The sequence below is a fragment of the Mugil cephalus genome, chromosome 8 (assembly GCF_022458985.1).
Source record: "Mugil cephalus isolate CIBA_MC_2020 chromosome 8, CIBA_Mcephalus_1.1, whole genome shotgun sequence".
In the NCBI taxonomy this organism is placed as follows: domain Eukaryota; kingdom Metazoa; phylum Chordata; class Actinopteri; order Mugiliformes; family Mugilidae; genus Mugil; species Mugil cephalus.
In genome coordinates this window covers 23045923-23070535 of record NC_061777.1, presented here as the reverse complement: position 1 = coordinate 23070535, position 24613 = coordinate 23045923, and the positions used below count along the sequence as shown (strand labels likewise).

Genomic DNA, 24613 nt, shown 5'->3' with positions numbered 1-24613 from the left:
GTCTGGACGCCAACAATGATTTAGTTCCTGTTTTTGAAATCATCTTCAAAATGGTTCTGCACTCTTTGTTTCTAATTACCTCTTTCAGATAGTAAAGCCAGGAAGTCAATGGATCAATCCATCTCAAGTATATTCAAACTGTATGGTGGACTCCTAGACACTGAGGTCTTTTAATGGACCTTCAATCCATACTTGCAATTAAGCATGCAAAATCTCCCATTAAGTAACTCCACTTACAGTGTATTTACTCTCGTGCTGTTTGGGTGTTTTGCGGAAAGTGTCTTCCACAAGGCTGAGAGAGCAACGGCAAGATGACCTGCGGGAGGAGCGACGGTCTCCAAACGCACTAACACAATGATGGACACTTCCTCTGCAGCGCCAGCTAATCATTGCCGCCGATTCGTTTACACTGGTCCAAAATGAGTCCCTGAATGACCGCCTTTGCATATTAAACAGACAAACAGACAATAGGGACACACTGTTGGAGGACACAAGATCAGCTAAACACCAGCAGTGTCACGACAGTCTGGGGAGCGGCGGACTCATAATATTGTATGTACAAATGGGAATCTACCGGCTGATTGATAGCATATTAAACAGAATTGTGTTACTGCCTATCCACTGCACATTTTGACAAGGCACCTGCAAAACCGATTTCAACAAACATCAGCACCTATTCAGCATAACTGCATATAAAGTGCACTACATCTCACTGTACCAGAAGGAAAAAAAAAAAAAAAAAAAAAAAAACGAGGCTATCAGGAGGAAGAGGTCTGGAGAGGAAGGCAGAGAATGTGCATGGCTACAGGCATGCAATCAGCTAAGAATTCAAAATCTCACCCAGTTTATACAGTCCTATAATCAGAGCGCAGAGTAGGAAAACAACGCCATTGGCACAGCAGCAAAAGAGATTCAAAACATTTTCATTAGTGAGCAAAAAATACTTCTTAGCGAAAGCATTGCTCTTTTTTTTTGCACAAGTTTGATGTTTAAGAGGGAAGATTAGATGGAGGACAGGGTTTTTTTTTATGTCAAGTCTTAACTCCACAAAAAAAAGCCTTTCTTACCAGTTACGCCATGCGATCTTAATTTTTGTTTTCTCCAGTGTTTCATCCACTGTCTGCCAGAAAATGCAGTATTTTCAAGTAAAACTACAAGTAACTGCAATTTAGGTCAATGATTAGACTTGTGGCAGATGAATTCAAAATGCATACTTTATTTTAACCTTTTTTGCTTATTTACTTCTTTGAAGCAAGTAGAATATAAATGAATATTGAAAAATTAAAAACTGAATATTTTCCACTGATATTAAGGAATATCTACCAGTCTACCAAAGACAGTAAAGTGATATGATTAAACAAGTGTTGCAAGGAGTGTTATTTTTATTGTGTGCCATTCTGTCCACAGTATATGCCCTGATACCAACATGTCGTCATGTCACATTAACGCAAACATGTCGTTATATCACAAGGTAAAATGTCATTATCCCATGCCAGTGTGAATTTGTCAGGTCAGTATGCCAATTTGTCATTCCAGATGTCACATATGTCACACACTGTGCCAGTATAGCAATTAGATTTTTATCTGATTGGAGGTCAGTGCAATGACGCCAACATCATTATATCTTGCTATGGTCAATATGCCAATATGCCAATATGTCATTATGTCAGTAGAGCAGTAAGTCATTATGTGAGTGTGGAATCATTATGTCTGTGAATCACTGCGATGATGCCAAAGTCGTTACATTGAGATTAAAATTAGGGCATAAAATCATGCCAGCATTAACATTCCTGTTAACACAGTGTCAACGTGTTGATGCCAGTATGTTGTGAAACAAGTATGTGAGTGTGCCATGACGCTAAGGTAAAATATAAAATACCACGTTCAGCCGTAATATTATGACCTCATTTCATGATATCAGGAAAGGTGAAGTGAATAACACCATTACCTTATGTTCATGTCATAAGATATACACAAGGGGCAGTAAATGAACATTTTGTCCACGAAGTTGATGTGGACAAATGTTAGTATTTGAGTGACTCTGACAAGGACAAATTTCGATATCTACACTACTGGGTCACAGAATCTCCAGATCTATAGTTCTTGTGAGGTGTTCTTAGGTGTATCCAAAGGAATGAGAAGTAAAACACTGAATTTAAGACAGGGCCATGGGCAGCAAAGGATTACTGTGTCAGAATGATGTCAATGGTGAACCGTGTCCACTGCTGAACCACAACAGGCATCAGAACTGGACCACAGACCAACTGAAGAAGGTGTCCTGGTCTACTGAATCACTTTTTGGTGTAAAATAAGGGGGCATACATAATATTAGGCAGGTGGTCTTAATGTTATGGCTGATTGGTTTACATGCACTATACTATACGCACCTAAACATATATATTTTATCTGATTTTATCTCTTTAAGTCTATCCATCTTTACCTGCTGCACCTATAAAAACCTATAACTCGTTCTCTAAAAGAACATATCATCACTGTCTAGAAACTACATCCTAAGAATCTTGTTGCCTTTGTTCATCCACCCACTGACTCCACTGCTCACTGTAGCCAGTCTACGTTTACACCTGCAACAGGAATAATGTTCTTTCTGATCACAGTCTATTGTTTTTAGTATACTTGGAGCTGAAATGGTCTGTTTTTTTTTTTTTATTTATTATTATTTCATCTTTTCCATCACTGCCTCCGCATCCTTTGTATTGAATTGTATTGATCATGTCACCTGCTTAGTCTTCTATCTGTTGTGACTATGAAGTCCTCTGGTGCTCGAAAAGCTGGTGTGCATACATATAATGTTATTGTGATTATTAATAGGGATCAACTGGGCAGAAACAGTCACACATCAACCACATCCACATCGTCTTCAGGCTCTGTTGACTTTTACTGGGAGAGTTTTGATTTCATCTACACTTTAACTGCTATTTCAGTCTATTTTGCATGTGGCATGTGTGTTGATAAAACCTTATGGTGGCACATAAACAGACGCAGATGCATGTTTTTGCAAGTATAGGCAGCCTTGGCACTGAATAACTATAACCTCAATTTGTTTATTTGAAATTAAATTGGTACTGAAGCAATATTTACTTCATCCTAATGTGTATGGAGCACACAGATTTTTTTTGCCAAAGACATTTTTTAGATAAAAAAAAGAAATAAGTCGAAAAATAAGATAGTTGTTGCTTGTACTGTCAACTTGAATACTACAGTAGCATACATTATATGCGGTTAATGTGTTTAGCAGATTCCTAAGCCTAGGTTTGTTAAGCAAAGAAATAGTTTCCAGCATGTCAGTGTTTGAAACCTTATTTCTGCTTTTAGTTCAGCTTTTTCTATTTTTATTTTTCTATTAATTGTTTTCAGCCTGTAGGTGACATAAGATTATTTTACGCAGTATTTATTTTCCATCGATTTTTTTAAGTATGCTCGTGTTGTTGGGATATAGATTCATCTTTTCAAATTTGATAAATTGATTTAACCCCATCAGGAGAGAACATTATTGATTTTTGCACCACGTTGCACCATTTGACCTTGTTTACTGAAACATTTGAAGGGGACACACTGTGAGCAATTCTGTCTTTGTACAAATCATTTTAAACTATTTCCTCATATGAATACATTTGATTTTAACCCGTTCAAGATAAAGCGAAGCTTTCTGTTCAGAGATAGAAGAGGCAGATGCAGCATCGGCCCTTTCATACTGTCTCCTCAAAATATGACAACAATTGTATTTCATAAGAATGTTACCTGCAAACTAAAGTCTGATGATGATGTCCAATGTTTTTGCTCAGCTCAAAGACCACTGGAGCGATCGCACAAAGAATATTCAGGTGTTTAAAAACCAGATGTGATGAAAAACGAGGAGCACTCTGAAGAAGGATTATCTGCTCATAATTCTGCCTGCATATCGAGTCATAACTAGACGTCGTCAGCAGTTGCAGAGAGGTTCTGAACATTAAGTTTATGGGCTCCTCATTATTTAACATGTTAGGGTCTCCCCACAGCCCAATGAAATTTTGATGGCAGTATTAGAGCTAGTTTGTTGGCTCCTCACTCCTACTTGCTACTTATGCGGATGCAAACGGGTCTTTGGTTAGGCCCACGTTCACACAGGAAAAGACATTCCACTAATCCAGCTTCCTCTTCTGCTGTGAATAAACACAGTTGATCTTCCGAAGGGACTGATCAGAGATCCGCTGGATTTGCTGCAGCCTTGGTGATGTCGTTGCTGCAGACGTGCATGAAGTAGCCAGACGCCTGCCTTGACAGGCCAGGGACTGCAGTGGTGCAACGATCTGAGCTGGCCATTTCCTACCCTCCCATCTGCATACAGTAAAAAACAAACATTCCTGTAAATAAAGATGGCTGTCCAGCAACTGTCTTCCCGGCGACAATGGTATTGACCGTAGTCAGATGCTCCGCTGATTAAAAATTGATCCATTTTGAAAAATCTAATCAACTGAATAGGATTCTTTCATACGCTGGGTGGGGTTGGGTGCGTTTGTTGGGGGGTGGAGGGGGTTGAGCAGCTGCTGACACAGAGAGGCAGACCTGTTATTAACCCCTGCACCTCCATGCAGCCCCGTGCACCCTGCTCCCCACTTCACATCCCTCTGAGCCCCGGGACTAGACACGGCCCAGACGGTCTGAATTATTCAGCAGTCTGAGAGAGGCTCCGGCCACTTGGCCTATTAATGCCTGCCAGTAGAGGCTAGTGGCTCTAATGGCCAGTCCAGAGGAGCCCCTGTTCCCAGTGGACGGGGAGAAGGGCTGCTAAAGCAAGGCTGCAGGGAATGTGAGAGTGAATTCATCAGGGGCCGAGGTCGCAGCAGGTTAATGATGCCGCACGTCTAGACGGATGCTGGACTCACACCCTGCCCAAAAGGCAGTGGGGGATGGCAGCGGGATGCAATAATATTTTATCTTTGAGGGAGCCGTGCAATATTACGTCTCGGGGCTTATTTATGAAAGAGCAGCATTGTTGATTTTGGATCCATGACTGACCTGAGGTTCCCCCTTCAAACCCCCAATATGACTAGACTTAACATTATATTCCAGTAGTCCACTTAAAATTCACCGCTAAATGAAAAGGAAGTGCAGTAAGTAACATTTATCACACCAGGATAAAATGTACCAACGTAGCCAAACAACCTTCATAATAGTCAGATTAAAGAAATGACTCTACAAGCCAACTCTGATTACTCACAACCCCTTCTCATTATTGCACAAACAATCCCAACAGCTGGAGAGGGCCCTCAACTCCAGTACAAAGTCACTCAGTAATCAGGGCATCTCCCCCAGAGAGAAAAGGGGACGGAGCTCAGGGTGCGACACTCATTTGGGAGCGGCTCAGTTTCCATGTGGTCTATCACCTTGGTGATCACATGCATCAGCTTGATGTCTCAGAGGGTGTAAACACAGTAGTAAACACAAGCCTATGAAAAAAAAATGACCCCCTGGGTGCCGCACCGACGACGCGGTCAACAACAGCAGAGTACATGATCTGTGTGGCGTCTACCTGGAGGATTCCTAATGGAGAAAGCTCTCAGACAAAAAGTAATCATTTTTGCACCAGAAATTTCCGTCATCATTCACAGTGAGGACAAACACATTATAAAGTCCAGGCAGAGAGGCAGAGGAAGGTGTTCTTATTATCATCCACAAGAGATTTATGCACTTCAAGGTTGAGTTCTTCTGAGTGAGTGGGCTCGATCACTCTGATGAAGCGGAATGAGTTTAGCCTTCAGTAGGCACTATATGTCCCGGACTGTGCCGTCACAACAGAGGCTCTTCCCTTAATCCAGGATCTGATGCCAAGCACATTTAACTGTTGAGGTCAACGTCGCTGCCATGATTGCACCAAACCAAGGGCACCCTGCAGGAGGCTACAGAGGGGACACGGACACACCCTGCGCCCATTTACACAAATGTAATTTCCCCATCTCCGCTCACTCAAGGTGACCAAGCACATAATTCACAGATCCACGCGAGATCGTCCTGACGGACCCGTTGCAGCAGAGATTTGCCCACATTCAAAACAAGTCAGCAGAAGCACGCAGAGGGGGAAAAAAAAGCCACTTTGAAAATACAAGACGTCCATTCAGACCGCTGAGTAAAACTGGAAAATGTGTGGGCCAAACAGAGAACCACATGCATAGCAAATTATTTAGCTTGGCTGCAGCTAAAAATTACATGCTTGCTTATCATACAGCAACACTGTAGTAGTCTAAATATTGGTACTGCATTAATAGTCAATTGGATAATTTCCATAGAGGATCAAGCTGAGATGAAGCACTGTGCGAGTTCACATTCCTGTGAGGTCTGCACAGATCTCCTTTAGTCAAGCAAGGAGTAAAAGACTGTCCACTGTACATGCATGTCCCCTGGTTTGTCATATACGTTGACCCCCACCTCAGCTAAACTCAGCTTCCTTAGGCAAACTCCTCCTGCAGCATACAGAAAAGGCCTGGAGCAATGTTTAGCTAAACCTGCTGGCCTACGTAGGCAGGGAGAGTCCCCAGAGGGCTGAACAATCAGACAATTTCAAGATCATGAAGCATTAAACCAATCCCGGCAGGGTACACTAATTAAACAGCCGAGCCCGGCACAGCCAACCAATCCCCACAGAGCAATTAAATCCATCCCCTCTAAAACACTGTGGAACCTGTCTGGGGAAAACTGCCGAGAAGTGAGAGAGAGAGAGAGAGCGAGAAAGAGGGAGAGATGGAGTGGGGAGCGGAGGAAAATATCATAAAATTCATCTGGAAAAAAAAGAGGAAAAAAAACTATAGGGGGAATGCAGCAGGAGGCTAACAAGGGAAATTGAAAAGGGAGAGTCTCACTTGAGTTCTTTGTTCTTTTCTCTATTTCTTTCATTAACGTTCAAAATGTCTACCTTCTCTCTCAGCTGAGTGAGGAGGTGAGTGGGGGTGCGTGTGACCACATTTAAATTCAAAAATAGTGACCCTGTTGCGATCAAAAGTTGCATATTTAATTAAGATTACAAGGTCCTGAAAACACTCGTGGGACTGAACGGGAAAGACAGAATAGCCTCAAGGCCTATATTACACACCGGCGGAGCTGCTAACACAGTTGCAAACCCTAATCAATACCCCGATGCCCTCCTCCGCGAAAGTAAATGAACAGGTGACAATGGAGGCATGACATCACTGGGCTTTTCAGGGAACAACAAAGCCAGATGAATTGAGAGGCATGGGAGAGATGCAAACTGGTTTCAGGCTGAAGCTCCAATACGACAGAAACCAGGTCTGCACTTGTTAACATGTATAATTGCTGACATTAATAATGGAGAGGACCGTATTTTTTTTTCGCCCCCAAAATCTTATGGCTGAATAGGCAAATTCTCTTGTTGTGTTATTTCCCTGGAGAGGATCAGACAAAGTACAAGAGTATTTTGGTGGTGTTGAAGAGAAGCCGAGAACGCCACAGGGTTATGATTGGAGCGAGAGCGGCTGCAAACCAGAGGTGTGGACAGGGAGACAGACTTGCTCTTTTCTCCTGCGACTGAGGCGGTGTATAAATCACAGAGCCCAGCTTCATGTCTCCACTTCCTGTTCCTCTCCATTAAAAATGATAAACTGTACTTCTTGAAGCCACTCGCTCGCTTTAGGGTCCCAGTCTGCACCTTCCCGGTGAAGAAGCAAGGAGTGCGCGGCTCAGATTTATTCCATCCCCTCCCATTGTTGGGGATGAATAAGAGAGTAATTAACTGTGTGGAGGTAGCAGCTGCACAAAGACAAGACCGGCTAACACAACAAGCCTGATCCATCTGCTTTTGCTATAACACACCTTTTAGTATTATTTTGATAAATAAGAGCGCGTTGGCTTTAGTAATAACGAATGCTGGTTTAATGGTCAAAAGACCACAAAGAGGCAGTCTTTCTTCCTCTGTCCTCTCTCTTCCCACTTAAATGAGGACAAATGGCCCTTACGAATCGGTGGCATGCACAAGACTACTATTCCTGCAGTCTGGTAAACATACCCTGAGCGGTGGGACTTAATGAGAGTGGCTGAGATCCCCAAAGACAACCTGGAGAAGGTTAGTGAAGCATTGATCTCATGAGTGTGCCGAGCCCAGGAGCACCCTTCACACCGAGCTAAGCCACGTTACATGACAACCGGCGTCAGAACACGCAACGTACAACAATCCCGGCACATGAACGTTCGCTTTCTTCTGTCATGGACGAAATGAACAGCAGAGGAGTAAAAATACAGCTAGTGAAACCCTGCCAAATGCAGCTATGGGCAGAGAGATGGAGAGACAGAGGGGGTGAGGGAGGGGAGGGAGGGGAGGGCAGCAGGATTCATTGTAAGCCCAGTAAAATGAACAAGAAAGGACTGGTGCTCAATACGTCTGCAGTGGCGTCAGACAGTCAAAACAAATAAAGCCAAGGCCGCAGTGGAGAAACGCGGCTCAATATGGACATACTGGGCAGGGGACTGGCTGTCAGCCGGGAGAGAGGACACAGCTTTATACCCATGCCGATGAGCCATTACCTCTCCCCTCCTGATGCTTCCGCCTGCCTCACTGCGAGGGAAGACGAGGCTGCCCTACCGCCATGGAGCCATCCTCCAGCAGACTAATGCGTCCCTGAAGTTTTGTTAAAGCTGGTTATTTACTCCTACAAAGCAATTGCTTCAGCCCAGGGGCAGCAGAATGGAAACGCGCTGCTATGAAAAATATGGCGTCTCTTGCTATGAAGCACGGTCAACTACCAAGAGGGGGCTCCGGCCGAACCATTTGGTTACTTTTCTTTTTTTTACCTTTTTTTTTTTGCAAAACGTGCACCCTGCAATATTCCACATATTCTGATTATGCACGACACAGAGAAAAACGTGTCCACGCAGTGCCAACACTTCTTCCGCTCTGGTTCAGTTTAAAGGACACGTTAACCTAAATCAGACAAACACACAAAGATCTCAGGTTTGCTGTTCATGTTTGGAGAGCCTCTGTATTTCGTTGGTAGAAACAACGTCCAATAACAATCACTCCCAGAGAAGCCTAATCGCACTTATCAGTCGCATCGTTCTCCTTGAACACTGCAGTCACGGAGCACCTCATAAAAATTTCTCACAGGAAACAATCTTTTTCGGAACCTTAGGTTGGAGGGGGGAAGAAAAAACAATGGGACAGGTGCGAAATAAGACAACAAAAACCATGAATCACTCCGACTAACAAACGTCTCTTCCATTGCAGTCACTTCTAAACCATGTTAAAACCAAAGATGAGGCAGGGTTTGTTTCTTTTTTTTTTTTTGCGACTCCCTGCCAGCAGCGGTGCACTCAATTCTCCCACGGGTGAATGGGGATTTTGTTAACCCAGTACTACTGAATATTCTTTTTTTTTTATATCCATCTTGATGTTACAGTGCGCTAAAGACTTCCCGTGATGAATTTCATGAGCTAACCGGGGACGGCAATGCGTAATATCTAGGTGACAGAGATGCTACACTATGATAGGTGGATTGGTGAAGTTGGAATTTATTTGAAAGCTATGAACGCTGGAAAGGAAATTGCAATCACTGTCAAGTGTAATATGTGCCAAAAAGAAAAAAGAAAAAAAAGAAACATCTCAGGGATGTGTATGTCAAGAGGTAAGCAGATGTTTTTCCTGCGGTTTGCATGAATCAAGTCTTTAATATTACGGCTCTCAGATTATTTCAAGTACACAAGTGCTGATATAAACAGTAAGATCATCACACCCCAGGCTTATCAAACAGAAACACATACAGTAGTGTGCAAACAGGAGGCAGAGGCAAGGCAAAAATGATTGGATAGGTATGGAAATCTACTTGAAGGAAGGTCAAAGTGATTAAGCTGACATTAATGACAGGCCTAGTCTTCCTGTGAGAATGCTCACCGTAGCTGTCTCTAAACCCATTTGTCATTCTGCTTCCAACGCTGAAGCATCTGCTTTGAAGTCTCTACCACTAATGCTACACAGAGAGGTTAAACAGCTTAATGCTGAAGCCTGTTTCGCTCCTCTCGCTCTCTAATGTTGCCTCCGTTTTATGTACCGAGGTTATGGCTCCTGGATTTCACATCTCAATTTGCCCCAGATAGTCCTGTAAAATGCGCCCCTCTTTTCTTATTTGCTTTGTTGTCACTGTCAAAGGAAGAGAGGGGCAAACCCGGAGAATACGGGGACCGTGACAGGCACGCCCCACCCATCGATTCGCACAAGTAGCAATAGCATGTTGTGAAATGTTTACATGGGAGGCGAGCACGAGTTGGGGAAGCTTTTACATCTAAACACGTCGCTTAATCTGCCGGAGACTTGAAAGAGCAGACAACAAAAGGCAAGGGTTAAAAAAAAAAGAGATAATGAGCGCATATAGCATCCACTGTGGAGGTCAGTTTCACTTCCTTTTATATCCATCACAGCATATGAATGAAGTGATGCAGTCATTACGAGAAATAATACAAGATCTGAGGCGCTCTGGATTTACTTACTCACCACTACAATGAGATTATACTGATGCATGTGACATTAACAATATCAGCAAACAAATATATGAAAGCATGAATGAAAGGGAGACAGAGACCGATTTTCACAGCCAATTTGAGATTGCAGGGTTGGTGTGTGTGCGAGTGTGAGTGTGTGGAGGAGCTACTGGCAAACAGCACACGGAGCAGGCTGGCAGCGGAGGCAGCCAGGCTCACAGGCTGCAAAGCAATTTCACTGTTTGGCAATACTGTTGTCTCTGTGTGTGGATTAGAGCTGACACCAGAGCAACTGAGTCATGCTAAATGTAGTACAATCACAAAGCTTTTTGTTCCTGATCTAAAACCCCCACTGCCTCTCAGATTCGTGGAAGGGAGGCTGGAAACAAGGCTGAGAAACCGCAACAAATAAGCGGAGAATTATTTCGCCATATGTGCGCAACATTGCGACAACGCTAAAAACAACAGAGGAATTAAAGTAACTGCTAGTGAAAGGCACCAAGCCCAAGTTTTCCAAAGTGAAATCAAGCCCGCTTTAATGATATCCTCGCAAATCCTTTTCCCCGAGCTCTGAAAGGGCAACTAAATGTAGTATTATCAGCTATTAAAGATTCAACAACTGTAACCAGACCACATTTCCACACGCTTTGACCACACCTTCACATCAACTGGCTGTTAAAAGTCTTTCTGCAGGCCCGCCGCTCTGTCTCCAGGTATTGGCCCAGAGTTGTTTCAGGGCCTGGCAGGACCTGGCAGGACAGACCCTGACCCGTCCTTTTCAAGCTCGCCCACGGAAATGCCATCTGGCTGGTGTGAATGATTACCACAGCAACGGCCGGGTGACCTGCAGCCAGCAGGAACCAAGGTCACTCCACCTCAGCGCTTCGCACTTTCCCTGCCCTCCTTTCATCAGCCTGCAGGTGAATTATTCATCCTGTCCAACTGAGAGCCACAAATCTACTGCACAAACACTAAAAAAAGTGCACACTCAGTTTACTGATATAATAACTTGTAATGAGAAAATAAATGTTCCAGCGTGAGCTGCTAAAGTAAATAGCTTACAGATGCAGACACATAACACCACTGTTCTATACGGCTACAGACGGGGGAAAGAGCCGTAATGATTCTGCACCACCAGAAAATAGCTCCAACCATGACTGAATGGGAAATAAGTGAATTAATTGATTTCTGACACATGTAGCAGAGGATGTCATATTTAAGCTACAGGCATGTTTGCAACCAGAGGCTTGAAAGAATATTTACCAGAGCTGCTGTCAGTAAGATAATGTGATTAAACCCATGCTAGGACTGTGACACGGTAATGGAGAATTTTTCTGTTTAAATTGCCATTTATCAACACAAACATATGTGCCCTAACCGGCTGCATTATTTCAGACTAAACAAAGAAAATAAGTGCACACTTGTCAGAGTCAAATTCAATATCTGTACATGCATTTTAGCATTCATTTAATCACAAATTTTCCCATGCAAAATAAGTGCATGCCGTAGGTAAAGAGACGTAGTGATGTGGCCATTAACACTAGTTACATGATATTGATATAAGTTATAGGAGACACTGTATTCTTTCATTTTAAAACTTTAATTAGCTACCCAAAGTCAAACACTAACACTTCAAGAGCTTCCAAAAAGTGCGGCAACTATTGTTGCCAGTGGGATTAAGTCCATTAATTTATGTGTATTTCTGCAAGAAAGTGTCTTCCCAAAGTGGCCTGTTTGAACAGTTATTATTGTGATTAGTACCTTCGCAAAAGCACACATCATTTAGGAAGTTATTTACCAATAAACTGGCAATAATCATTCTTTTCATCCCTAACAAACAAACAACACTACCTCAGACTAAACAGAGACGTTAATCAGAGTTGCTCAAATGGAAGCCAGTTTTTAAGTATTTATGCATGTGATCTTATTTAATTTTAAGAGGGTGAGTTATTTCTGCGAGTTTGTGCAGGTGCCAATGTGATTAACATATCGCTTACAACAATGTAATCCAAAAGCAGTCCACCTATTGCCCACTGGGGGAATTATTAAACAATAAACTGACAATTCTTTTCAACACATGCATGTGTGCCTGTGCCAGAACTCAAACAAATCCTAACACGTGCCATTATTTCACTCAGATCCAGTCTCTTTATAAACATTTTACCTTTTCGGATGTTAAGACAAACTTTGTTGACGGAGTCATGAGTGTTTCTGCAAGTCTGCACAGTTATCAAGGTGATTAAATACTGACTTGTCAGTTCATTTGGTACATGCTACATCCGGCACTAAATCCTCCTTCATGGCTGCCCAGTTCATGTTGAAACAGCGTCAGCGTAATTTTGGCAGATGTAGTTTGTGGTGCTGTTAAACTGCGAATTAAACACAAAAGTGTTTATGTAGTTTAGTCTAGCCCACTGACTAAAATGGGGTTGTCAAAATAATAGAATGTTTCGGTACAATTCAAAAACACTGCAAACCTCAGCCTCCAAAATGCAAACACATTTCAATCAACAACTCTCTCAGTCATTTTAAACACATGATGAATGCTATAACCTTCATGAAGCGAAGATGTAGTGCTTATTAGGATGTATTTGTACCTAATGAACTGACAAGTGAGCGTGCACTAATCAGCTGTCAAGGTGATTTTTAAGAATATAGCCTCAATAACAGTCCACCTGTTCATTACTTGGGGAATTGTTTATCTATAAACTGACAATAATCTTGTCAACGCTGAAACTAATCCTTGCAAAAAAAAAATATTATTTCAGAGTATACAGAGAAGTCAAAGTGAACATGCACTAAACTTAGTTGCTAAATTGAAAGCCATGTGTGTATCTATACATGCACCATTTCATGCTTATTTCACTTTAAGACATTGAGGGGTAATTTATGTATGTTTCTGCGAGTTTGCACAGTTATCAATGTAATCAATCAAATAATACAATCTAAAATGCAGCCCACTTATTATCCACCATTGAGGGGAATTATTTACCAATAAACTGACAATCATCATTCTGTATTAGATCTGGATGCTTCTACCTCATAGCAAGTACAATCAAAGTGATGCACTTTTTTTTATCAGTTATCCTGATTTTTTCTTCAGATTATATTGGTTATTTTTGATGACTGGAGTTTAACCCTTTTTCCTTTTTTTCTCTCTTTTTTAAAAATCATTATAGTATCGCCCCACATCATGACACTGGGTAATGTCTTGGGCTTCCTTAAGGGGCAGTTCAGATTTAGCTCCGAGGCTACTCGGTCACATTTATAAAAATAATAATAATAGTAACAGTAGTAACCTTGCGTTTATATATATATACATATACACATGTATCTGTTATGTTCCTATCAGGAGGATTCTTGGTTGAGAAGCCGCAACACGACCAGAGGTCCCCTCGCCTCCTCTGGATCCCAGCCGGGATGAGAGAGCGGTCCAGCGGCCGGGAAGCTGGAACTACGCTCGGCCAGCACAAGACAAGCGAGAGGCCACCGGATCTGATTTCACCTCCTCGGTGTGGCTTTTCCGAGGGACCGAGGAGGGCTGCCATGCTCCTGTCATTTCTCATGTTACAGAACATCAGTCAAACGGCAGAGACGGTGCCCTTGCGCCGGCCGAGGCTGATTTACAAACATTAGCGGGGAATACAATTACACAGCCCCCCCTGGCCGAGCAGCCCTATGCGGCTTCAGGAGGGGAGAGAGAGGAGAGGATGTGCTGGTGGAGGTGCATGGGGGTGGAGTGGACAGCTGAAAACAGCGTTTTCCAGCATTTGTGGCTTATAAATTCAACTTTCGACTGAGCGCATGACATGTTGTGTACACGTTAAGGCTGTGTCACAAACAAACAACTCACCTGCAACAATAATAATCACAAAAACATCCCGTTTCAGCGTTTCGACCCGAAACAGCTCGTCTGTCTTTGCAGCAACCTAAATGCACACATGCAAAATACTATAAAAATAAAAAAAAAATAAAAAAAATAAAAAACTTTCCGAATCATGAACTTGCCAACATGCAAATTTCTCTTAGAGAAATGTATTTAAAGCCTACTGAAAGGTGCAGCAGCAGCAGGAGCAACGCCGTCGAGACAAACCGCATAAAACATTAAGCTGGGTGGGAAAAAGTTACAGCTACGTCCAGGAACAAGCGATTCAGAGGCGCATTAAAAGTTTCCCGTGCATGCAAGTAACGGCAATGCTGGTCGTGGATAAATAAAAGAGTAATACAAAACGTAAAAAAAAAGAAAGAAAAAGAAAGAAACATCAGTGCTGTCCGCGGTGCTGATCCCAGATCGGTGTGCAGAGGCTGCGCTGCTCCACGGTCGCTCCACCGCTGATCAATGATTGAACCGAACAAAGGCAGAAGAGGGGATCAATTTCTAATAACTATCAATGCGAACACCGCCGGCTTTCGCCTCGCGTTCAGACCCGAAAACGAGGCGACACACGCCGGGACACAAGCGCCGAGGCACGCCGCTGCAAAAACGAGCAGAGAAAGGTGAGAATAGCACTAACCTGGAGCCGCCGTAGATCAAATTTCTTCCAATATTGAAACATCGATCCTACATCGGCGGCCATCTTGGGGGATATTGAGGAGATTTTTTTCAGCGGCTGCAATAAATATGTGGGCTGGATTCCCCCTCGTTAAACAACCATCACCCGGTCCCACTTTCAGTTTTTTTTTTTTTTTTTTTTTTTTTGTTATGTTATTTTTTTTCTAAAAAAAGTACTTAACACGAAAGTCCAAGTCTGTCAACATGTTTTTAAATCAAGAAAAAAAGACTATTTAATGTATATATTTTTTCTTTTTTTAAGTAAAACAGCAAAGATGTATCCGTGCGTCCGTCTTCGACATTTACTGAACAATTGCACTTGATTTCATCTTATTTCTTTCTTTTCTGTTTTTTTTTAAAGTTATCAATACTGACGTAAAGCCCGAGGTTGATCGATACCGTCTGGAAAAGGGGAAGGAGATGATGTGTAGATTAGTGGAGATCTGGGAATTTGGCCAAGCCTACTTTTTTTTCTTTTTTTTTTTTTTGTTGTTGTTATTTATTACGGGAGCACATGGAACATTAGTTTAACATGCATTTAGTCTTTATTCATATCATGAAGTCAATTTTGTGTAGTTTTATTAATATGAAGATATGATATTAAATTTTGTGTCTAAATTAAAAGGAAACTTTGTAAGAAAACTACCATGCATTTTAATGATCAAGTCCATTTTTCACGCTATAATCAATAATTAATACGTATTTTTACTTATTGTTACTAAAGAAAACTCAGCCCCACCATATGTTGTGATTTTTACTTAGTTGTTTTTTTATTCATCCACATATATAGATAGTCAAAACTATTACTTTATTGATTATTTAGTTTAATTGTGCATTTCTATTAACAGGAGAAATAGTACTTTTATAGCAAGATTTTAAACAACAGAAATAGCCTTGTTTTCACGAGTTTTTAGTTTTAGTCTTGACGGCAGCATAGATTTAAACTGTCACTAAATTGGCTTTTTGTCTAACTTAATAAAGCATGAGGTTTGCGCCTCTCTTTGTCCACTTAAAATAACTCACTCCTCTGGTCAGGAAGCACACTTACAGTGCATGCTGCCTCAGCTCTGGTGCCAGGTGCTCCCCCTGCTGACACCACAGAGCACACAAGCAAGGTTATGTGCAGATGAACATTGTGTTATTTCCTCCATTAATTATGTAGCATTATCACTGAGTGAAGGTATCCATCAAAAGCGATGGTTTGCACCTCGTCCCACCCCCTGATCGCCCTGCACCTGCCTCACGGTGGCTTCCAGCTGATATATCCCTTATGAAAATCAGTGCCAGGTAGAAAATAATATTCTCATGAGTCATATTCTAAGCACCTCAAGGGACAATGAAATATTCCCCCTGCTGCAGACAAACACCTAAGGGGGAAGTGAAGGAAGATTATTAAAAGTTTTGCTTATTGCATTTTATTTATGGCTGCAGGGTGGGGCTGAAATGTTGGATTCAAACGTAATAAGGAAAGTGTATTAGAAAACCGGTACTCAACAATAGAGCCGCAGATGACTTGAAAGGTTGTGTTTTTTTTATTTTTTACGGTGATGTTAAATGATTTCCTGGCTTCATTTTGATCATTTATCATCCGGAATTGATTTTAGTTTTCAGTACAGAATCTGGTGAGTATACGTTTGGATAAAAGGGCCGGGTCTGCTGGGAGTGAGGAGTGACTGGAACAGGCTGAAGCTCTGATCCAGGACACTCCAGTAAGTGAGGACACGCAGCACATTGTGTTTTCTTAATTGAATCTTTAACCTTGTCTCCAATAGCACAAACTGCTCACTATGACGAAGCTCTGTGCCAGCAGAGGAAGCAAAGCGTTGATAACCACAGACATTTTTGGACGTCAGATAGGAACGCTGTGCTCTGAGGGGACCCAGATGGGACTTTAACCCGCAGTCTCCACGTCCAGATGCTGATGATTTGTGAATCCACACTCAGCCTGTTAAAAAATAAAAGTAATTACTGAATCTCCTGTTCTCATTCAGTTCTGTATTTCTGAATATAATTTTGACCTCACATTCTCCACCTTCATCAGCAAAGCACTGCGGGCCTCTTCCAGTAACCTTGTCACCCTTATTCAAATTAATTAATTTATTCTGAAAAAAAAGAAGAAGGGCTTAATCTAAAAACCGATGTGTGGTTACTTAAAACGAGGGCCGCGTGCACAGATGGGAAATTATCAAAGAGTAATAAAATCATTGTTTTCATGAGGTCACTGAAGGAGGGAATTCAAATTACAGCATTTATTTGAAAGCATGATGGAATGAAGTAGCATGGTTTCGATGAATAATACTAACCTTAATAAACTTAATGAATGATTTTATGGGCATTTAACACTCTAAGACACAGGTCAACAAACAGATAGACCCGTACCTTGCTTATTTTAGTGTCTAAGCGAGTTTAGCAGCTACTATAAGATGCATTGCCTCCTGGGGGTTATTTTTCTAACTATGATTTTCACCACTGTGTTGATCATCCATGAGAGAAGGATTTCTGAAGAATCAATCTACACATGTACTTTTCGGACTTCACAAATCGTGAAGTGTGACCTCCACTGATCGGACTTGTTTGTCCAACACATATCACAGATACTCAATTGGTTTGAGATCTGGGGAGTTTGGAGACCAACAACACCTTCAACCTGATTTTTAGTTCCTCAAACCATTCTTCAAACATTTTTACTTGTGTGGCAGGGAGCATTACCCTGCTTAAAGAGGCCACAGTCATCATGGAATAGCATGTGTATGTGCATGCAGTGTTTTTCCTTCCTTTGACCACTTTTTTTATAGGAACCGACCACTGCAAACTGGGAACATCCCTGCAGGAGTTGCAGTTTTGTAGACGCTCTGACTGGGTTGTGACAATTTGATTTTGATTTTCAGAGTCACTCAAATTCTTCCATTTGTCCATTTTTCCTGCTTCTAACGTTAACTTGAAGTGAAATGTTCACTTGCCTCTTAATATATTCCAATACCTGACAGGCGACATGACAAGATAATTATTCACTTCACATGTCAGTGGTCATAATGTTAAGGCTAATCGGTGCATGTATACCCCTCGTCCCCTTACTTGTGCAAATATGTAGCTGGACAAACACAAGGAATCTGCAGTTAGGATGAAAAGGAAAGTAAACTCACTTGAAAATATAAAGGTTGAACAATTTGCGCTTTCAAACACGTGATAATAATGATTACAGCAACATGGCTGAACTCTTTAAAACTCTCTTTGTATTTGTAGATCAAATGAGACTACAAATGTAGAAACAACAGTGAGTTGATTAAATGTTGCTGAGATAGGGCCAAGACCAGCCTCATGTTCCAGCTGGAGGTTTGGTATGTTGTGGGTTGCTAGCACTATCTACTGGACAAACTGGGTAAATGAATAGTCAGAGGAATAAAGGAGGAGCGTGATGAGACAACAACTCTGCTTGACACGGTCCAAACGTTATTCGATGCGTTTGTTGTTGTGCTTCAGTTTGAAATCCGTCACAGTTTGCTGTTAGACAGAACTGGACCATTTGAAGCATTTTTTGTTTGTATGTCTGCTGCCCTACCTTCCTCTCAGCAGAGGTGTGACTGCGTGAGGCTTCCAGTAAATCATAGCTATAACGTAAATAAGTCATAAGACAAGAAAAATCCAAAGTTTAGATGCAGTGTTCACCAATAAAACAATTCTGCAAGATCAGGAGGGATTGGAGATACCGACCTCTCCATATGAGGAGGAGTTTAGAGAAGTGGAGGTTAAACGAGGTCACTGGGTGTACTGTTCAGACCACGCTGCCAAGAGATCCTGACCTTAGTTAGTGCACTGAAATATCATTTTATCTGCTCAGTAAAAGGTTGAATGGCTCTTGGATCCTTGTGTTTGAATGTTGACAGATGTTCTGTGGTCACATGCCATGTTTAGTACTTAGCGTATTTTACATGCAGGTAGAAATGAATAAATCAGAACATGTTAAGCTTTGTGAAGCACTTCATGTTCATGTCCATGTTATGACTAGGGCGTCTTCTCGACCGGACACTTACTTCAGCTTAGAGGAATCTGTTTTTGAATACTCAAACAAGCCTACTGGCTAAGGTGTGGATGGCGTAAATCCTTTTGGGGACAGATGTTACGTTGCTGTAAACTGATATGTCACAGTCCACTTCCCCTGTTCAAAAACTCTGAACAGGGGAGGTGGATGTGTTTTCCAGTTTATCATGGCTTCCTTTACTCCTCTTTCAAACCATCTGCCTGCTCTGTCTAAATGTGCACATTGTTGTCCCAAAAGGCGAGCCCTTTGTCCTTCAGGAGTATGTGGACTGCTGAATCCTGGCCTGAAGAACATCAGAGCGTTAAAACTCATGCAAGTTTCTGGTGGACAACAGAGATGCTCCTATTTAAAGCCCAACTGCCAACGCCTTCCGTTTTTTAGAACTGAAGAAGCCGCTTGGATGAGGGTAAAACGAACATCTACAAGTCCAGCTGCCATTGTTTCGGCTTGTTTTTTTGGACATATCACAAGGTGAATGACCGAGAGCCATCCGAGACTTATTTCAAAAGAGATTCACTGGACAACGACTGACTTTTGTGATATGCATTGACGTTTCTCAATGAAAGGGATAAGATTTTCCACCTCTTCAATTTCTTTGGTCTTTTGTTTACGATTGTTGTCCCGCTAAATGTCGACCAATGACTTTTGATGTGTTTGGTTTAATTTTAGCCCACGTATTATCTTCCTGTCTGCGTGTCCTACCCACGACAGACACATCTTGTCTGACAGATGAGCTGCTGTTCTTTGGGTCATGAGCTGCTACTTTTTTCCCTGAAAATATTCCTCTTCCATTCGTCCGAGTTTGATTTTGAATCCTTTGTTCCTTTGTTTTAACCTTCACTCCTCGTGCTGAGAGACAGCTCCACTTCAGTCTGAATGTCACCTCTCAATTGCATGTGCCAAGAAATATATTTAGTGTCCAATTACTTTTGTTCTCTGATGTGGGTGCTACGTATCAAAAGCTAATGTTAGCATGCAGGCCTTTCTATTGTTGTACACCTATTCAAATTACGAACCTGAAACTTGGAAATTTAAGGAAGTATATTTTGTTTTACTTCAAATTAAAAGAAGCAGAAGTCATAAGTAAGTGTATAAATACTAAATATGGTTTAAACCATACTGTACTTCTATCGTAAAAGGTTCTCATTTCAGCATTGAATCAACTACAAATTGTACTTTAAAGACAAATATAAACTCCTGCCTAGCATTAAAAATCTCCTTTTCCATCATCATGTAACATATAATGCATTACACATGTTTACTAACTTGTCTAAACAAGCTCAGTCTCATTTCTGTCCAACGTATGCTGAACTCATCATGTGAACTAATGTTTTCCACAGTATGACTGCGTGCTGTTTACAGGTCTTACTGGGGCTCAGCAAGCTTTAGCTAACAGTTCCGTTTATCGTGCTACAGAGAAACAGCTCCCATCTGGCTATAACCTTTGTCTCTGAGGAGCACTAACAGGACAGCTGGATGACGGATCTCATCAAGTGCAACTGTCCATCACGAACACAACTGTCCTTACTGAGCCAGAGCTATGTCCTGTTGTTATTCTTGGGTCACAGTAATGGGGTATGTGTGTTTGGCTATTGTCCCTAAATCTCACGAACTCTGACAATGGCCGTGGCAGTGAGACAATGGTCTTCTTTACCTGCGCCCCTGCCTAAAGAAGGCATGGAGTATTTATAGCCCATAAGCATGCACCATTATAGAGGGGAGAGGGGTCAGTATATCTACCCCTTGTTTTGTGCGCTGCTCCATCCCAAAGCAGCAAGAGAATACTGCCAGGTCCTCATCCAGCTACAACTGAAACATGGTAAGTGGACAAAGATTTAATTGTTGTTGCATTTAATCTTGTTTAAACTACCACTAGACTGAACGTGATGCATGGTTGATATGTTTATGAACCCATTATGCATATATATAAAAATATATATATATATATATATATATATATATATATATATAGTTTACTGTCACGGTCTGTTTAGATGAATTATACATCGTGCTTTACTCACTCCACTGACAATGAATCAATACTCTTCCTGTCAATATTCTTATGGGTGCTGAATGCAAATTAAAAAATTAATCCATAGGACAGAGCCGTGGTTGTCCTATTGAACATGTATGGATTATTTTTGTCTACTTACAATGATGATTTTTCTTTTAATGACTACAAAGAGTGGACATGAGAGGAAGGGAAAGGGAAGGAAAGGAAACATTTAACTAATCCTTTAAAGGTCCAGTTTCTTTTTTTAGATTAAAACTACACAACTACTGTATTTTCTTACTTTTTTGTTGAAAAAAATATGGACTGGAAAAAGCTATAAAGAAAATGAGAGGAGGGGGACAAGAAGGAAATGATCCAAGAGAAGTGAAAGAGGACAGGAAATGAAAGGCAATGCGGAAGAACAAAGATTAGGAAAACTGTGAAAAGAAAAGAAAAGAAAAGAAAAGAAAAGAAAAGAAAAGAAAAGAAAAGAAAAGAAAAGAAAAGAAAAGAAAAGAAAAGGGAACAGAAGCAACAACTCTATGCTACACACAGCCCAAGAATACTTTTTGTACTATTATTCTGAACTTCCTTGTTTTAGTTGTTGTTTGACAGTGAGCTACACTGCGAAGCATCAAATAACAGCAAGTTTTGTAAAGTGAATCCTCTTAAAACTAAATAAAGAAATAAACAAATGTGAGCGCAAGAGGTCTTGTCCTCAAGATATAGGCAACAAGTGCTCAAGAGCTAATCCACAACAGGGGTTAGACAGCAGCTGTCGAGAGGCCTGCGAATTCAAGCAAAATTATGTCATCGTCCTGCATCCCCTTACTCTGTTTTTCACAGTTCCTTGGCAGACATGTAAATAGCTCAATATAATCCTTCCCTCTGAGGGATTTCTGATCAAACAGAGCTCAGTGTACCATCCTGTCATCACACAGCGTCTATAGATTAATCCCTCATGTGATCCTGGGACTATGGGAGTGCAGGCATCCGACCACGCCCTCCCCAGGCTCAGCCTGCACTCTCACAAAATTACGGGCTTGAGTAAATATTTGCATAACACACTGACAGTGTTTCTAATGTAAAACCTCCAAATGAAATGCGGGCCCCACTAGAAAACTTGGCTGCTGTGCTATTTATGCCCCCTCACTTGCTAAGTTTACTGATCGTCGGCTCGTTATCACAGACATATGCGACAGTAAAACCGATGACGAGTGAAGCTGAAGCAGGGAGCCAGGTGATGATCATTAGTATTGGTTCTAATGAGAGTGTCCTCATCCAACCCTGCAGTCACCCAAGAAAGCAAAGAAGAAGCAAGCAGAGGGAGCCAGCTCCAATGTGTTCTCCATGTTTGAACAAGCCCAGATCCAGGAGTTCAAAGAAGTCAGTACTCTGCCAAATCGTGACTTTTACACTGAATGTACCCCTTGGTGACTAGAGACATCTAACTATTAAACTTCTGCAGGCGTTCACTATCATGGACCAAAACAGAGATGGCTTCATTGACAAGAACGACCTGATGTACACCTTTGCTGCTTTGGGTAAGTTCACATATATATATAGGTCCCTATCACTGGTCAAGTTAATAACACTTATTATCATGGTGTTATAATGGCACCTGCAAGTATGTAGGATATATGACATTTTTTTGTCAATTATATGATGTTATAAGCAGGCATAGCAACAAGTGAAAGGGTGTGATTGATGTGTGTTACCAGTCTGCAGTTGTCAGTATCTATCAAAAGTGGTCCAAGGAAGGAAAACCATGAAATTGTGACAGGGTTACGGCCGGCCGAGGCTTACTGATGCACATGGGGAATAAAGGCTGGCCTGTGTGGGCCAACAGACAAGCTACTGTAGCTCATACTGTTGAAAACATTCATGTTGGTTGTGATAGAAAGTCGTCAGAACACACAGTGTATCACAGTTTGATTTGTACGGAGCTGCATAGTAGCCAGAGTGTCCATGATGACCCCTGTCCACTGCCAAAAGCATCCACAATGGGAGCAGGATCACAGAAGAATGGACGAAGGTTGCCTGGTCTGGTTATTTTTTTTTATCATGTGAATAGCCATGTGCCTGCATGTAATTTATCTGGGGAATATATAGTATGTGAACAGTCTACAACAATGTTCAGGTGGTGATGCTAGGTATGAAAGTAACAGCCACATCAATGCAGGACCCAGGTTTCTTGTAAGAACATTCTATCAATATTATTCACTTCACCGGTTGGTGATTTTGTAGCTGATTGTTGTTACCATGTGTTAACAGATTCACATGGTCACATTTTACATAAATGAAGCCACTGGTCAACCGCTAAATGAAAGTTACTGAAATGATTTCCCCACCAAATGTGTCTTTGGGTTATGGATAAACGTTCGAGGAAGTCACCTGTCATAGTGAAAACCATAAATTGATTAATTAAAAGCATAATCAAGACATTCATCAATAATGAAAATAATCATTACTTGCAGCCTTAAACCCTGTTTGACCTTATCCTCCATTTTTCTCCAGGACGTCTAAATGTCAAGCAAGAAGAGATTGATGAAATGTTGAAGGAAGCTCCTGGACCGATTAATTTCACAGTCTTTCTCACCATGTTTGGAGAGAAACTAAAAGGTGAACAAGGATGTCGTTATATGATTCTTCATTATACGTGGACATTTTAGTTTTCAGCGTCTCAGAGCTGCCAACGTTTCTCTCCAGGTGCTGACCCAGAGGAGACTATCCTGAACGCTTTCAAAGTCTTCGACCCTGAGGGAACAGGAACATTAAAGAAAGACTTGTGAGTAAACGTATAGAGCTCAGATGCTCAATGAAGCGTCCCGTCTGCTCACCACCGCTGCTTGTTTCCACAGTGTGACAGAGATGCTGACCACCCAAGCAGACAGGTTCTCCCCTGAAGAGGTTTGTTCTCCACTTTTGACAATGCTCTTTTTTTCTTTTTTTTTTTTTTTTAAATTCAGTCAAAAATGTGCTCATTTTTATGTCCTCACAGATGGAACAGATGTTTGCTGCATTCCCTCCAGATGTGGCAGGAAACCTAGACTACAAGAACCTGGTCTACGTCATCACACACGGGGAAGAGAAAGACCAAGAGTAGATGAACTAACCTTGAGATTGTGAAGGGATCGCACAAACTAAACACAAAGCTACAAATGACAATTTCACATTTCAGCTTCAATTTTTGATGCAGACATGAATGAATGTGATCATTATGTATTACTTACATGTATGTACATAATTGCACTGTGTATAGTCACTCCTCACGCTTATTTGATCACATAAAATAAAATGTTTAAAACATATTCTTTGTCATATTGAGGTCGGCCATTTTTTGATTGATAACTAACGAAGGGAAGGGTTGACTTCGTAAGCAGCAGCACTGAATAAAATGAATATTATGCTGCTGATATGATGCTGGATGACACAGACGTATTTTCTGTTTTCTATTTCATCTACTTGTGTTTTACTTCCTTCCTTACACTGATGATACTAACATTTCACAATCAATCAATACGTTAATTAGAGCTCTTTTCAGTGTGTTAGT

General features: G+C 41.4%; 2 protein-coding genes across 5 annotated transcripts in view; one reads left to right on the top strand and one right to left on the bottom strand.

Moving 5' to 3' along the window:
- The window catches only part of cux2b (cut-like homeobox 2b), an 85111-nt gene extending 69355 nt beyond the window's left edge, over positions 1 to 15756 (bottom strand). Inside the window, exons 1-2 of one of the 3 annotated variants that reach the window (XM_047592569.1) lie at positions 14527 to 14622; positions 14330 to 14405 (exon numbers count right to left, since the gene is read on the bottom strand). Coding sequence is in view for 2 of the 3 variants with exons in the window: in XM_047592567.1 (XP_047448523.1) it covers positions 14991 to 15053 (63 nt within the window). In the remaining variant the exon portion in view is untranslated. Of the gene's footprint in view, positions 1 to 14329; positions 14406 to 14526; positions 14623 to 14990 lie in introns of those variants that run through there. The other 2 variants (XM_047592567.1, XM_047592568.1) reach the window with 2 other exon arrangements.
- A 4999-nt stretch (positions 15757 to 20755) lies between these two features.
- myl2b (myosin, light chain 2b, regulatory, cardiac, slow) lies at positions 20756 to 24371 on the top strand. 2 transcript variants are annotated; one of them, XM_047590942.1, is made up of 8 exons: positions 20756 to 20886; positions 22354 to 22446; positions 22529 to 22604; positions 23578 to 23682; positions 23770 to 23848; positions 23922 to 23970; positions 24062 to 24195; positions 24244 to 24371. In XM_047590942.1, the coding sequence occupies exons 1-7, from the start codon at positions 20884 to 20886 to the stop codon at positions 24164 to 24166; spliced, it is 510 nt and encodes a 169-aa protein (XP_047446898.1). In that variant the 5' UTR covers positions 20756 to 20883; the 3' UTR covers positions 24167 to 24195; positions 24244 to 24371. The 2 variants fall into 2 exon arrangements, with proteins under 2 accessions (XP_047446898.1, XP_047446897.1); XM_047590941.1 differs by having other exon boundaries at positions 24062 to 24371.
- The last annotated feature ends 242 nt before the right edge of the window (positions 24372 to 24613 follow it).